General features: G+C 59.4%; 1 protein-coding gene across 6 annotated transcripts in view; it reads right to left on the minus strand.

Annotated features, from left to right (window-relative positions):
• Positions 1 to 420: 420 nt before the first annotated feature.
• The window catches only part of ABCA3 (ATP binding cassette subfamily A member 3), a 40715-nt gene continuing 28031 nt past the window's right edge, over positions 421 to 13104 (minus strand). For 4 of the 6 annotated variants that reach the window (XM_065924080.1, XM_065924082.1, XM_065924079.1 and 1 more), the window contains exons 20-34: positions 11947 to 12045; positions 10482 to 10668; positions 9449 to 9752; positions 8855 to 9128; positions 7021 to 7225; positions 6453 to 6672; positions 6023 to 6181; positions 5577 to 5749; positions 4931 to 5059; positions 4605 to 4799; positions 2733 to 2920; positions 2123 to 2293; positions 1701 to 1891; positions 1491 to 1564; positions 421 to 1162 (exon numbers count right to left, since the gene is read on the minus strand). In XM_065924080.1, the coding sequence (XP_065780152.1) occupies positions 1031 to 1162; positions 1491 to 1564; positions 1701 to 1891; positions 2123 to 2293; positions 2733 to 2920; positions 4605 to 4799; positions 4931 to 5059; positions 5577 to 5749; positions 6023 to 6181; positions 6453 to 6672; positions 7021 to 7225; positions 8855 to 9128; positions 9449 to 9752; positions 10482 to 10668; positions 11947 to 12045 (2701 nt within the window). In that variant the 3' untranslated portion in view covers positions 421 to 1030. The remainder of the gene's footprint in view (positions 1163 to 1490; positions 1565 to 1700; positions 1892 to 2122; positions 2294 to 2732; positions 2921 to 4604; positions 4800 to 4930; positions 5060 to 5576; positions 5750 to 6022; positions 6182 to 6452; positions 6673 to 7020; positions 7226 to 8854; positions 9129 to 9448; positions 9753 to 10481; positions 10669 to 11946; positions 12046 to 13104) is intronic. The other 2 variants (XM_065924083.1, XM_065924084.1) reach the window with 2 other exon arrangements.

Genomic DNA, 13104 nt, shown 5'->3' on the forward strand with positions numbered 1-13104 from the left:
GCCAGAGGCCCCAGGCTCACCCAGACCTGCACCCTCCACCAACCCGGCCTTCCTCTTCCCTCACCCTGGATGGAGGGTCTCTCGAGGGGCCATTTATCTAACCTGCTTTTGTACTTGCACTTTAGGCTTCTTCCGCAGCAGTGAGTTCTATAAACTTACTGCAACTTGAGAAAAATGAACTCTCGCTTTCATCTGTTTGTTCTTTTTTTTTTTTTTTGGCCATGCCTTGCAGCATGTGAGATCTTAGTTCCCCAACCAGGGGTCAAACCTGAGCCCCCCTGCATTGGGAATATGGAGTCTTAACCGCTGGACCACCAGGAAGTCCCCCTGCTCTCATCTGGAACTCTATAACAAGAGGCTTGTCTGGGGCCGGGTGCGTGTCAGGGCCGTGGGCTCCATCTCGTGACTCACAGACCATGGTTACCTTCCCTCCCAGCCTTTATTTTCCAGATAATCACTGCACATTAGGTGCGCCCTCCACGGACGGCCGCTCGGCCCCAGGTGGTCCCCGACTGGCTTCCCGGCCCGTGGCGTCCCCCTGGAAGACGCTGGTGGGATGACGCCGGGTGCAGGGCTGGCTCTGTCTAGTGCAGTGTCCACGGTCTCCGGAGAGGGGCTCCCAGGACACACGATCGTGCTGGGAGCCAAGACCTCAGTGTCTAGTCTGGCCATGTGGCCCCTGGGGATGGCGACGGGCACCCCTCTGTCCATACCCAGGCAGCCCATGAGCTGGCTGTCCCGGCCTGCCGGCCTCCCGCTTCACCAGGTGTGAACGTGGGGGTGTGGCTGTGCCCTCCGCCCAGACCCGCGGCCTGCCCACACAGACGATCGGATCGTGATTCTGGAGAGCAGGCTCAGGACCACCTGAGACGCGGGCCCGCCTGGGCTGCTTCTTGGCTTGAGGGCAACGACACACCGGGTCCATGCTGTGCCTTGATTCTCATCTCCATCATAGAGAACAGTGATCAGAAGAGAGGTGCGGGGCGGGGTGGGTGCAGAGGGAGAGGACGCCCACTGAGTGCCCGGCTCCTCACGGACCCACGTCCTCGGCGGATGGTTGCAGGTGGGCGAAGCTCAGGAAGACCTGCTCCAGAGAGGTCTGGCTCACGGAGTAGTCGTCCACCCCGTACTTCTCCTTGGCCTTCTCCAGAACGCCAAATACCTGGGGGAGTGGAAAAGCGGCTGTCAGCCAGCCAGGGCCAGGAGCCTCGGTGGGTCTGGGAGTCCTCTGGCCACAGTGGGTGAGAAAGGCACCGGAAATTCCACCCCTGCCTGGGGTGAGCAGGCCTGGGTGCCACACCCCACCCTGACTCTTCTCATTCGATTTTTTCCCCCCTATTTCAGATATTTTGGCTATAAATACCCCAAACCTAGTAGGTCCTGGGGTGAGTGAGAAACAGTTTCAGTGAGAAACTGAAAGCGATTGTTCCTTGGAAAAAGCTGACTGGAGAAGGAGTGACTGCTAGGGGCCCGCTGGGGCCCAAGCTCACCTTCGCCCAGCTGAGGTCATCGCCAGGCAGGTGGTAATGGACCATCCCTTGGTGCTCATCCTCCAGGACGCTGCCTGCACAAAGGAGAGACCATGTCCCCCTGAGGGCCATGCTGGATGGTCAGGGGAGGGTGGTCTTGGCCCCGGAATCATGACTCTCGTCCCAGTGCTCAGGGATGCACGGACGCACAGCGCCCTCTGCGGCACATACCTGGGAAGGTCAGGCCCACGAACGCCTTGAACTCCTCCAGTGTCTCCTGCTGCCCGTCACTCCGGATCTTGGCCCTTAGGGAGTAGCCGCTGCCAAACTTGCTCTTGAGGTGCTGTGGGCTGCCCAGGCACTTGAACTGACCCTGCACCATGATGGCCAGCCGGGTGCACAAGGCTTCACACTCCTCCATGCTGGGGAGAGGGGGCGGAGCCTGATATAGCATTGGGGAATGCTGATGCCCGCCCTCCATGTCAAAACCGTGCACCTGGGAGAGTGCTGACGCCCAGATCAAGCTGTTCCTGATTCCCACACTCAGGGTGTGGCCCACTCGCCTCACAGACTCTTCACCAGAGGCTGACAGATCTTCTGTCCACCCAGCCCCTCCCGTCCCACCCATCCCACAGCCCCTATCCTGGCTGGACCTGTGGGAGGTGATGACGATGGCCTTGCCAGACTCTCGGGCCCGTGCCACGGTGTCCCAGAGCAGACGCCGGGCCACAGGGTCCATGCCAGTGGATGGCTCGTCCAGGAAGATGACTGCGGGCTCTCCCAGAAGGGCAATGCCAGTGCTGAGCTTGCGCTTGTTGCCACCGCTGGGGCCGAGGAGGCGCGTGGGGGAAGGCGAGGCTGACAATTAGTGTGGGCTCCCAAGTTCCAGCAGAGGACAGAGCCCAGGGATGGCAGAGCCCCCGGAAAGGGGAACAAGGTGAATGTGCCTGGAAGGCCCACCTCACAGAGCAGGAGGCCCTCAAGAGCTGTGCCCAGGGGATCGGCCTGCAGCCCACAGAGAGCAGTACCACTGCCTGTCTGCACCCAAGGGGGCCTGACTGGGGGCCTGGCTAGGCCTCCAGAGGGGTACCTGCAGGGTAGCCCTTCTCATCTAGCTCTGCCTGGGCCTTGCTGCCATATCCCTGTTGATCCTGGGACAATGGGTGGGAGCCCCTGACCCGTGTGCCCCCTGATCTATGGTAAGGGATACCCCAACCCCACCCTGGGAAGGTCTGGGGTCACTGAGTTGCGATTGAGGCACACCTGTACGTCCTGACCAGCTTGTTGGCATGTGGCTCCAAAAGCAGACCCCGCAGCGTGTTCTCTACACATGCGCCAATGTGGCGCTCGGGGATGCCCCGGAGCCGGGCGAACATGACCAGTGTCTCCCAGCCTGTCATGTGGTCCAGCAGGGCATCGAACTGGGGACAGTAGCCGATTCGCTGCCGCACCTGGGGTTGGAGCACAGCAGGGAGTTGGCAGGTCAGAAGCCTTCTCTCAGGAGATCTCCTCAAGGTGGTCCCTCAGCTGGTGCTCCGGCCCTGGCGGCTACCCTCTGCCAAAACTTGCCAAGTGGCACTTCGGTGGGGACACTGGAGAGGCGTGCCTGGCTCAGTGAGGGCCAGGGGCACTAGGAGCCAGACTGCCCCCAACCAGGGGTCAGAGACCGGCCAAAGCCCAGTCTACCCTGGGCAGCAAGGGGGCGGACAGCGACAGAAATGCCTTGATTGTACAAAGTGACCATGTCTATACAATGCTTTACAGCTGAGAGATATCCACTCTTTAGTTCATCGGATGTTTAACAAAAACCTAACGTGTGCTGGGACCTTCCCTTTCTCCCTCTATTAAGACATGTCTGTTGGCTACACCTTTGGGGTGGGGTGCAGCCTAGGCAGACGGTACGGCAGCTGGTCTCCGGTGAGTGGCCACGTTCGGCAAAGCCAGAACGCCGCGTGGCTGGCCTCCAGCTCCAGCCACATTCGGCAGCTGGTGGGCACAAGCATGCCTGGGTTCTGTGGATTTGAGATGGGGTTTCTTTTTCTTTAATCTCCTCTGGGTTCTCAGGCTTCCAGGATCTGGTCTTAACTGGCTTGGAGACCTTCTTGGCTGTGACCATGGCACTTACTATCTCTCCTCTATTCTCTCCCTTTCAACTGGAGCGCAAAGTAAATGTGTCTCAGGCTTCTCACCCTGGCTTGCATTTCCTGGACCATTTATAGATCCCTCTTCCTTGCATTTCTTTTCAATCTTGTTTATTTCTCTGAACACAGGAAACACGGTTGTTTTATAATCTGGGTCTGGTAAATGCAAATCCAAAGTGGTGGGCTTGATCCCCTACAGAGCCCTGGTGTCTGTGGGCTCCAGCCACTGCATGGGGTCTCCTCTGTCTGCTTTGTTTGTGTGCTGTTCACAGGCCTTGAAATATTACGTGAGGGGTTCTTGGAGATCGAGGATGAAAGCCTTCCTGCAGACAGGGTGCTCTGTGTGCTGCGGTCGGGCATGGTTGACTGGGAGCCCGATGCCAGTTCAGTAGATGGTGTCACTCATGGGCACAGGCCCTTCTCTGCTCCTTCTGCAGCCATGCTCAGCACATGGGGAACTGGATAGCCCGCTTCATGCTAACCCAGAGGGGCGGCCCTTCATTTCTGCCCCCTACACACAATAAGGTCCTTAACCCACGCTCGAGTCTCAGGGGACAGAGTATCCTCTGTGCCAGGTGGCTCCTGCCTGTAGACTCCAGCTGGGGGTCATCACTAAGCCTCTCCCTCTTCCATGATTTCAACCACGTGGTTTAAGGTTATCCTTTCATCCAGCTCCTGGTTCTTGGTTTGAATGGCCCAGGGCACCATTGCCATCACTGTGCACACAGACCGGAGTCCTTTTGAGAGGGCGGAGTTCTGTGGGTGCCTCTCTGGGCCCAGGTCCAGAGATGTCACTAGGCCTGGGTTGGGGGTGACCCAGTCTCAGCCTGCCTGCCTGCCGAGCCTGGTCCCTTCCGGCACCGGGCGCTCTGATACAGCCTCACCCCTCTCTCCACCACTTGCTTAGCTCTGGCCGCGGCCACTGCCTTGTCTTGCTGTCCCCGAGCTGCGAGCCAGAGGCCAGCCTCATCGCTGCCTCCCTGGCCACACCCACCTTCCCGATGTCAGAGCTGATGCTGTAGCCCCCAACAAAGGCGTCCCCACAGGTGATGGTCTCCTCCCCGGTCAGCATTTTGAAAGTCGTGGTTTTCCCGGCTCCGTTGAAGCCCAGCAAACCGAAGCACTCCCCTTTCTGGACCGCGAGGGACACCTTGTCCACGGCGAGGAGCGGAGCCCGGTGCTCGTACACCTGTGCGTGTGCGGAGAACACAGCCGTGCGGAGGCGGGGGCAGCTGGCCCGGAGCAGGGAAGTCTGGGTGGGGCCAATCGGGGGCAGGACCAGCCGGAGCCGGGGTGGGGCCGTGGCGCGGGCCACCTCACCTTGGAGAGCTCCTTGATGATCAGAGGCGTGTCCAGCACGGAGTCCAGGCTGGGGGACAGCACCCGGTTCCTTTCGTCCATCACATCCTGGTCTTCAGGGAGCGCCGCCGTCCGGGTGTACACTTCTGTCTAGTTGTTTGGAAAAGAGATGCTGGGGTGAGCTCCCCCGAGGGGTCCGTTCCCGTGGCAGGAAGAGCTAAATTAAACTAACTAAGGTCTCCCAGGCCGCTCATCCCAGCCCAACCCCACGCGGGTCGACTCAGGTCTCCCACAAAGAGAGCTGGGCGGCCATCAGGGTTGACAGTTGCCCCGAGGAGACACACACCCCTTCCCTTAGAAAAGCCTAGTGTCTTCGCCCCATCAGCCCTGGGGACACCTGTCCTGCAAGTGCTGTCTTGGCAGGTTTTGTTTGGGGAGGAAATGTATGTGACAAACATGAGGGTGCCGCGGCCCCCAGGTCTCCTGGGAGACTGAGATCCCCGAGGCCCCAGGCTCCCTCGACCCATGGCTTCAGAGAACCCCAGGGGACGCTGTGAGCGCTGCCGGTGAACTCCTTGCACAGTGGCCCCAAGGAAGGCCGACCTCGGTGTCAGGGTGCCCCCCCGCAGAGCAACTGGAGGCCCAACAGGTACCAGGAGCCACTCACCAGCGCCCGCCTCCTCCGGAAGGCACACAGGCAAGTCTTCAGCCTCCATAGCAGGTCGGCCTCCACGAGGAAGAGCAGGGTGAGGTAGGCAAACCCTGAAGCGGCCATGGAGGTCACGAACCTGCCGACCCCCGGGGTGCTCCACGCGTAGAAGTTCTCCTGGTACTGGATGTCTGTGCAACACGGGACAGAGTGCTGCACCCGTGGCCTGGAGCGCCCCTCCCCTCCGGGGGTCCCAGCCCCTCCAGCCCTCTCTCTGCGACCCCAAAGTGCCTGCACCCAACCCCTGGGTGAAGGCTGCACAGGTGGGGCCCATTGGGCCTCTGAGGGCGTGTCACAGCCACACGGGGACCCAAGAACTGCCCGCGTTTTGGCGGCTTCATCTTCGAGGTGGCCCTTGTGCCTGTGAAGGGTTCAGCCGTCCGGAGTAAGGCCTGGACACTCACTGTATTTCCGGCAGTAGTGGGCTGCCACGTCGGAGGAGGTGCAGTACCGCCTGGTCTCGTAGTTCTGGTAGAAGTTGCTCACCGCCATCCCCAAGCAGTGGTTGGGAAGCACCAGGAACACGCGGTCCAGGGTTCTGGAAAGTTCTTCTAACTTGACTGCTGTGGGGAGGAAGCACAGGCCAGTCAGCGCGGGAGGACACACTGCACCTGCACGTGCGGTGCAGGAAGAGCTGGTGTCTGGAGTTCCCCATGAAGCCCAGCCGCGACTGCCCCAGGGATCTGGCACCGGGCCTGCTCTCCTGCTGGTGCGGGTTCACGGGTGCCGTGGGGCAGGGCTGCCTGGGCACAGGGGCTGCAGCACAGCTGACAGGCTGGTCGAGCAGCTCTGCGGGTCACGGAGTGGGTGAGGGGGTGGGCTCCTGGCACCCACCTGGGATGCGCATGATGGTGACAACGAGGAAGGTGGCGATGCCCGACAGGATGTTGAATATGGTCAGCCGCGTGTAGGCGGTGGCCGCCCCGGAGAAAAAGAAGCTCATCAGGTACATGAGGGGGATGATGGCCCAACCGTAGAGCGTGAGCAGCAGCAGGGCGTCGGCCACGTGTCCGTCCAGCGTGAAGGCATGTACGTCGAAGGCCTTGAACACTACCTGCAGTGGCAGGGACAGGGTTTGTGAGTTCCGGCCCAGCAGCCCCCAGGCCCCACCTCCCAAAGGGGCAGAGGTCGGGGGGCGGGGCCTGAAGTCAGGAGGGGGCGGGGCGCGAAGAAGGGAGGAGGCGGGGCTCGAAGCAGGGATGGGGCGCGGCCGAAGACGGGAGGGGCGGGGCTGGAGAAGGGAGGGGCGGGGCGTAAAGACAGGCGGGGCTGCCAGGGCCTTCCCACCCTCCTCCCGCAGCAGGGGCGGAGCCGCCAGCACCCGCGGGGAGCCCAGGGTGATTCTGCAGGCTCCCCCCAGCCCTAGATGCGCGGGGAAAGGCCCAAGCGCTACTCAGCTCACCAGCAGCAGCAGACTGGGGACGAGGAAGGACAGGAGGTCCCACAGCAGAGCCGAGAGCCAGAAAGTAGCCACGTGGACGCCGCTCACGAACTGCACATGCTTGGCTTGGACGGCCCTCTCGCTGACTGCTAGGATGGAGAACGTGCTGGCCAGGAATGACATGGCGAACAGCAAGTTGAGGGCGATGTCGAAGCCTTTCCGGCCCCTGTGGTGGGAGGCGGGGAGGGCACAGGACAGGTCAGGGATAGAGCAGAGCACGTCTGGGCAGCTTGGCCATCCAGTGCTGGGTCACTACTGTCCAAAGCGGCTGATGAAGTGACTCAGTCGCTAAAGGGGGTTAAGGAAGAATCCAGAGCCTCAGGGAGCTCTGCACCAGGAAAACTGCACCCCTTACCCCGCCCAGGAACAGCCCCTCTTCTGGGCATCCAATCCGCAGTGATGGCACTGCCACCCTCCCAGTGGCTTTCCATCTGTTCCCTGTGCACCCACTCCCCACAGACACTCAGGCTGGATCTAACACTTCCACCTGGCTCTCTGCGGCGGCCCGGGTCAGACCCGCCATTGGGCGTGGCACTGGGGTGGTGGCAGTCTCCCCACTCTCATTCTCGAGTGGGCAGGACCTTCAGGTGCCAGCAACACCTTTCAGAAACCAGCGCCAACAGCGTCATTCTGTAGCTTAAACTGCCCCTGCCCCACCCCCTGAATGTTTCAACAAGCGGTGCTGGGGCGGGGAATGCTCTGAACTAATGAAGTGCTGGCACACATGGATGAGTCTTGAGAGTGAAAGTCAGTCACTCAAGGCCACACAGTGTCTGATTCCACCTATGGGAAATGTCCAGGACAGGCAAATCACAGGGACAGAGAGCCGACTCCCGGCTGCTTAGAGGTGGAGGGGAGACGAACGGGGAGTGACAGTCACAGTGCCACAGTTCCTTGAAGATAATGAAAACATTCAATAAAACTATATTGTGGTGATAGCTCCACGACTCAATGTACTAGAAACCATTTGCTTGTGCACTGTGAACAGACGAACCATATGACAGGTGGGTCATATCTCCTAGAGCTGTTCCAGCAAAAGAAAAACTCCCGCTCTTGTCCACTTTCACTGTGCTAAGCCTGACCCCTGGCGCAGCGAGAACAGAGGACTGCTGCCCACTCTCTGCTTTCACAGTGGGGTTGAGAGGGGGCAGAGGGGAGGTGGGCACCAAAGGGCCAGGAGGCAGTCAAAAATGGGAGGTGGCGATGAAAAACCCCCCATCAATGAGCTGCCCTGAGGTGGGTGACTGTTCTGCAATGGACAGACTTTTCCGGCTTCATCTGGACAGTCCCCAGAGGTCTAGGGGCTCTACAACCAGGAAGAGGAGAGTCCTACACACACGAAGGTGACAAGGCCGAGGACAGAGATGCCTGAGGAGGTCCCAGACTTGAGGCCACTGAGGGGCAGTGACACACACACACGCTGGACACTGAAGGCCGCACCCCCAGGACATAGATCGGCAAGAGCCAGGTGCAGATTCAGGAAGAGGGTGCAGCACCCTCCAAATCCACAGGAGTCTCCAGTGGGCCCCAGGTGTGTGTGTGGGCTGGGGTCTCCCCAAAGTCTCCGCTGTCCCAGGAAAGGTTGTGTGTGGAAGGCTGGGGAGGGTGTGGGGTTGGGGTCCCGAGAACCGGGAGCTTCCTGGGAGCAGAAACAATGCCGTGTCTGTTGCTGCAGCTCTGAAGGTGTGTGGGGGGGAGCCCAGCAGTGCCTCAGGTGCATAGGCGGTCAGTGTGCTAGGAGCAGGTCCTCAGCACATGGGGACGGGGTCCTGGGCAGGGGGGACAGGGCACATACTCATTGAACTGGTCCTTGGCAGCCTGCAGGGCGCTCCGGGGCTGGGGGAAGTTGGACACCGTGATGGAGGCCCGGGGGCCGCACAGCAGCTTGAACAGGAGGTTGTCCACGACAGCCAGCGCGGTGGCGGGGGAGTGGTACGCCTGGTTGTTGAACAGGGCAGTGACAACTGTGTGCTCGCCCGTGTCTCTGAAGGATGCTGCCACCAGGCACCGTTCGTTGAAGCCGCCGCCCTCCACTGAGGCCCTGAAAATCAGGAACTCCTCCAGGTCACCTGTGTGGTGGCAGCAGGGGCAACGGCAGGGTCAGCAGTGTGGACGACTGGCTACGGGACCCACCAAGGCTCCGCTCTGAGTGCCTGTTCTGAAGGGCCGCAGGAACCACAGAAAGGACACATCACCTTCCACCCACACGCTGTCCAGGGGCTGTGGGGCCATGGGGTGGGAGCCATAGGACCCAAGGCTGCAGGCCTGGGGGGGCACCCCCATAGCCACAGGCTCTTCCTTCTGCACCCCCAACATGGGTGAGAAGTGGGTCCTGCCAGCACAAGCCACGCCCCCGAGCCCCCCGGGACACCCCCGAGATGCCCCTTACCTAGCACCTCTCGAGGCTCCTGGCCCTCAGCCTGCAGCATGTCTTTCAGATGCTCCGACAGCTGCTGATCCAGCCGAGAGGTCCCGGGGACCGAGAAGGGCACGACAGTGCGGCCGTACTCGCCCAGGGTCAGCTTCAGCAGGGGGTCGTCGAAGATCTCGGAGGAGTAGTTGATGGCCAGGAGGGCCAGGGTGAGGCACGTCACAGGCACCAGGACCTGAGCCACCACCACCTTCCACTCGCGCCAGCTGTAGGTGGCCTTCTTCAGGAACATGGCCCAGAACTGCTGGCAGTGGAGGGCCAGCTGCGACAGAGGGGGACAGGGGTGACATGGCCGCCAGCCTGGGCCAGCCCTGCTCCTGCCCCCGGCAGCATGCGTGGTGCCCACGTGGGCCTAGAGGCCTCCGGCTGACAGTGGCGCGCTAGGTCCCGGGGCTTCCCCCAGGGCCTGGGCCCTGACATGGAGGACCCATGAGAACACCTCCCTGTAGGTGTCCCCTGAGCCTTGGGGCCTCACACCAGCTGTGGTGGCAGGGCAGGCGCTGTTCCATCATCCAAGGATGTCAGAGGACCCTGTGCTAACCCAGAGAGGAGCCAAGGCCTCGGAGGACTCTGGCCACGCTCACAGCAGAGCAGATGGACAAACCTCCCGCTGCCTGTATTCCTCATGCCCTGTCCTTCACTGTGGAGGTCAGGCCAGCAGGGACTGAAGCCCAGCTCCGCTGTGAGCTGCACAGGCGACCTCGGCCCAGGCCTCAGCTTCCTGTCTGTAAAATGGGCCCACGGCTGCCTCTGTCTCGCCGGGTACAGGGTACATGAACACAGGGCGCTGTCAGCCTTATGAGTGGCATTTGCCCTTATTCGTGAGTGGCCAAGTTAGAACAAGAAGAAGTGGCGGTGCTCAGTTTAAACGCTCCGGGATTTCCTTCTCTGGGCCAGCCCTCAGGCGCACGAGCTGCGACCTGTCCTCCTCCCAGGACCCTGCTGATGTCCGCATCTGCCCTCACAGCCTCTGACGCTCTCACGCTCTCACCCCGGTGTTGAGCCTGACGGCGGTGCACTCCTCCTCAATCAGCGTGCCAACGCCATCGGTCGGGTCCATGGTCCCACACAGGTGGCCGTCCACAGCCCAGTCGCTGGCCCGTCTCTCGTGCTGGTACTGCAGGGCAGGGAGCTGGATGGCCTGGATGTCCATGCTGGTGTCCACCAGCTTGCCAACCCTGGCCGAGACACGGAGGCCGGGTCAGAACAGGCTCCTCGGGAAGGGAGGGGGCAGCAGAGGTGGAAAGCCAGGGGCACGAAGGCAGACAGCCATCTGTTCTGCCAGCTGGGCCTTCGTGTGCCCATGCACTCATTCATCCCTGCCTATCTCCAGGACGCCCACTGCAGAGACCAGGCAAAGCCCAGGAGAGAGGGACAACCAGGCAGGCCCTGATCCTGAGGGCCCTGGTCTCCCGGGCAGACCGACCACAGTCAGTATTTATGCCCCAGATTGTCCAGAGGGACAGGATGGGGCGCAGAGCACAATGGCAGTGCCGGGAGGGCTCGTCACAGTGTGGAGACCTGCGGGTTGGGGCTCACTGCACGCCGAGACCAGGAGGCAGAAGAGTGTATCTTGGGAGGGGCCACCTCGGGGCAGGCATGATGGTGCATGTGGGGGGCGATCCCATGGACTGTAGCCCGCCAGGCTCCTCTGTCCATGGAATTCTCCAGGCAAGAGTACTGGAGTGGGTTGCCATTTCCTTCTCCAGCATACTTCCTGACCCAGGGATCGAACCCGGGTCTCTTGCATTGTAGGCAGATTCTTTACCAACTGAGCTACTCAGAAGTACATGTGGGGGTGCGTGGGTGGGGGCAAAGCTGGCAGGTCCTCGGGTGGCAGAGCCCAGAGTCACGGCCTTGAGCTGTGTGGGGGGCTGCACTGAGGCTGGGAGCCACCCAACCTGTGCAGCTGTGTATTTATATTCACTGACGCTGTTGCCTCCTTTAGGCTGTGTAAGCCCCAAAGAAAAAAATCTCCATAACATTTATTTTTGTATTTCTTGTTCTTAGCACTGTATCTGCTGAAAAAAGGATTCAAGAAATGCTTGACCAATGTGTTAATTGTCTGGAGCCCACACCACAGTTCTGAGGGGTGAAGGCTAAATTTTGCATCTTCATTACAGAAGGAGACAGGCCTAGGGATGATCACCTGAACTCTAGAAGAGTTCCCGGGAGGGGACGACACACATGGTGGGAGTGGAGCGTCCGGGCATCAGAGTTCAATTGCTCTGCGGTCTGAGTCACCTGTGTGTTGGGAACCCGGCCAGGACTGTGCCGGTGTTATTAACAGGGCCCTGCGGATGGGAGCTCAGGCCCTGAGAGCCAGCCTGCTGCCCTCCTGCCACCCTGGGCTGCGGGTCCACCTCGGATGGGTGTTCCAGATGATAGTCAAGGGCAGTGCTTTGTCATTACCCTTTAGAAAAGCCACTGCCGGACACAGACGCATGGGTACTGACCGGAGGAAGACCTCCTCCATGGTGGTGACGGAGGCCCCGAAGCTGGCAATGCCCAACTCCTTCTGCTTCTTCTCCAGTTTAGCAAAAAGACTTTCAAACCTGAAAAAAAAAAAAAAAAAAAAAAAGAGAGACCAGGGTGATAAGTTGCTTCTCAGTGACTTTCTAGATGATCTGTTCCTAAATAATCACCTCCGTGCAGTGTGGGAGAGAGGCAAAGGAAGTTGAGCTCCTGGAGATGGTGTCTCAGTAAAAAAGTTCAGCTTTGTCTTCCCCTGTCCCCCTTCCTCCCCCAATACAGCATTTTTAAAAAAATAATCTTCTTTTTTTTTTTTTTTGCCATGCTGTGTGACTTGTGGGATTTCAGTTGCCTGACCAGGGACTGAACCGGCAGAGAAAGCGCTGAATCCCAACCATCAAATCACCAGGGACGTCCCCACACAACCTCTTTTGGGTACTTGGGCCTGTAAGGGACTCTTTGATGACACACACCTACGTGAAGTCACAAACCAAGCCAAAAGAAACTGGGGAATATTCATGGACTTGTAGGACACAGAAGTCCTTTCTAAGGAGAAATCACAAAGGAAAAGATAGAACCCATTTGATGTAAAATATCTCTCACAAAATTAGAAGGCAGCAATGAATTGGAAAAAAGGTCCAGCAGAAATGGTTGATGTTAATACTGAATACCCAGGACTGGGACATCCAATGGCCAGAAGAAGTGACGCTTAGCACCCAGTAAGCACTGGAAGTGGTCAATCTCCTGTCAGCAGGAGTGGAAGAAACACAAGATGATAACTACGCAGTGTGAGCCATTTCCACCCATGAGATACACAAGTAATAAAGAGAAGTCCAACTCAAAGCTGGCATCTGTAAAATGAACCCTCCCCCATCCTGCTGCTGGGAAAGTCAAACTCAACACCTGTCCAGGGCGGAGTCTGGTAACATGTACCCCACTGCTGGGGCTCTACCCTAAGGGGTTACTGGAGACCTCAACAGAGTTTGCTAGAAAGATGTGCATTAACATATTTGCGTATGTGCATCTGTAAAACATGAATATGTGATGATAGAGTAGGTGTTAAATTATAGTCAGGGAATATTGTCGTGATTAAAACCACATTTCTCAATCAGGCTTGGAGCAAGATTAATGCACCTGTAAGT

Source organism: Muntiacus reevesi, chromosome 2 (assembly GCF_963930625.1).
Source record: "Muntiacus reevesi chromosome 2, mMunRee1.1, whole genome shotgun sequence".
In the NCBI taxonomy this organism is placed as follows: Eukaryota; Metazoa; Chordata; class Mammalia; order Artiodactyla; family Cervidae; genus Muntiacus; species Muntiacus reevesi.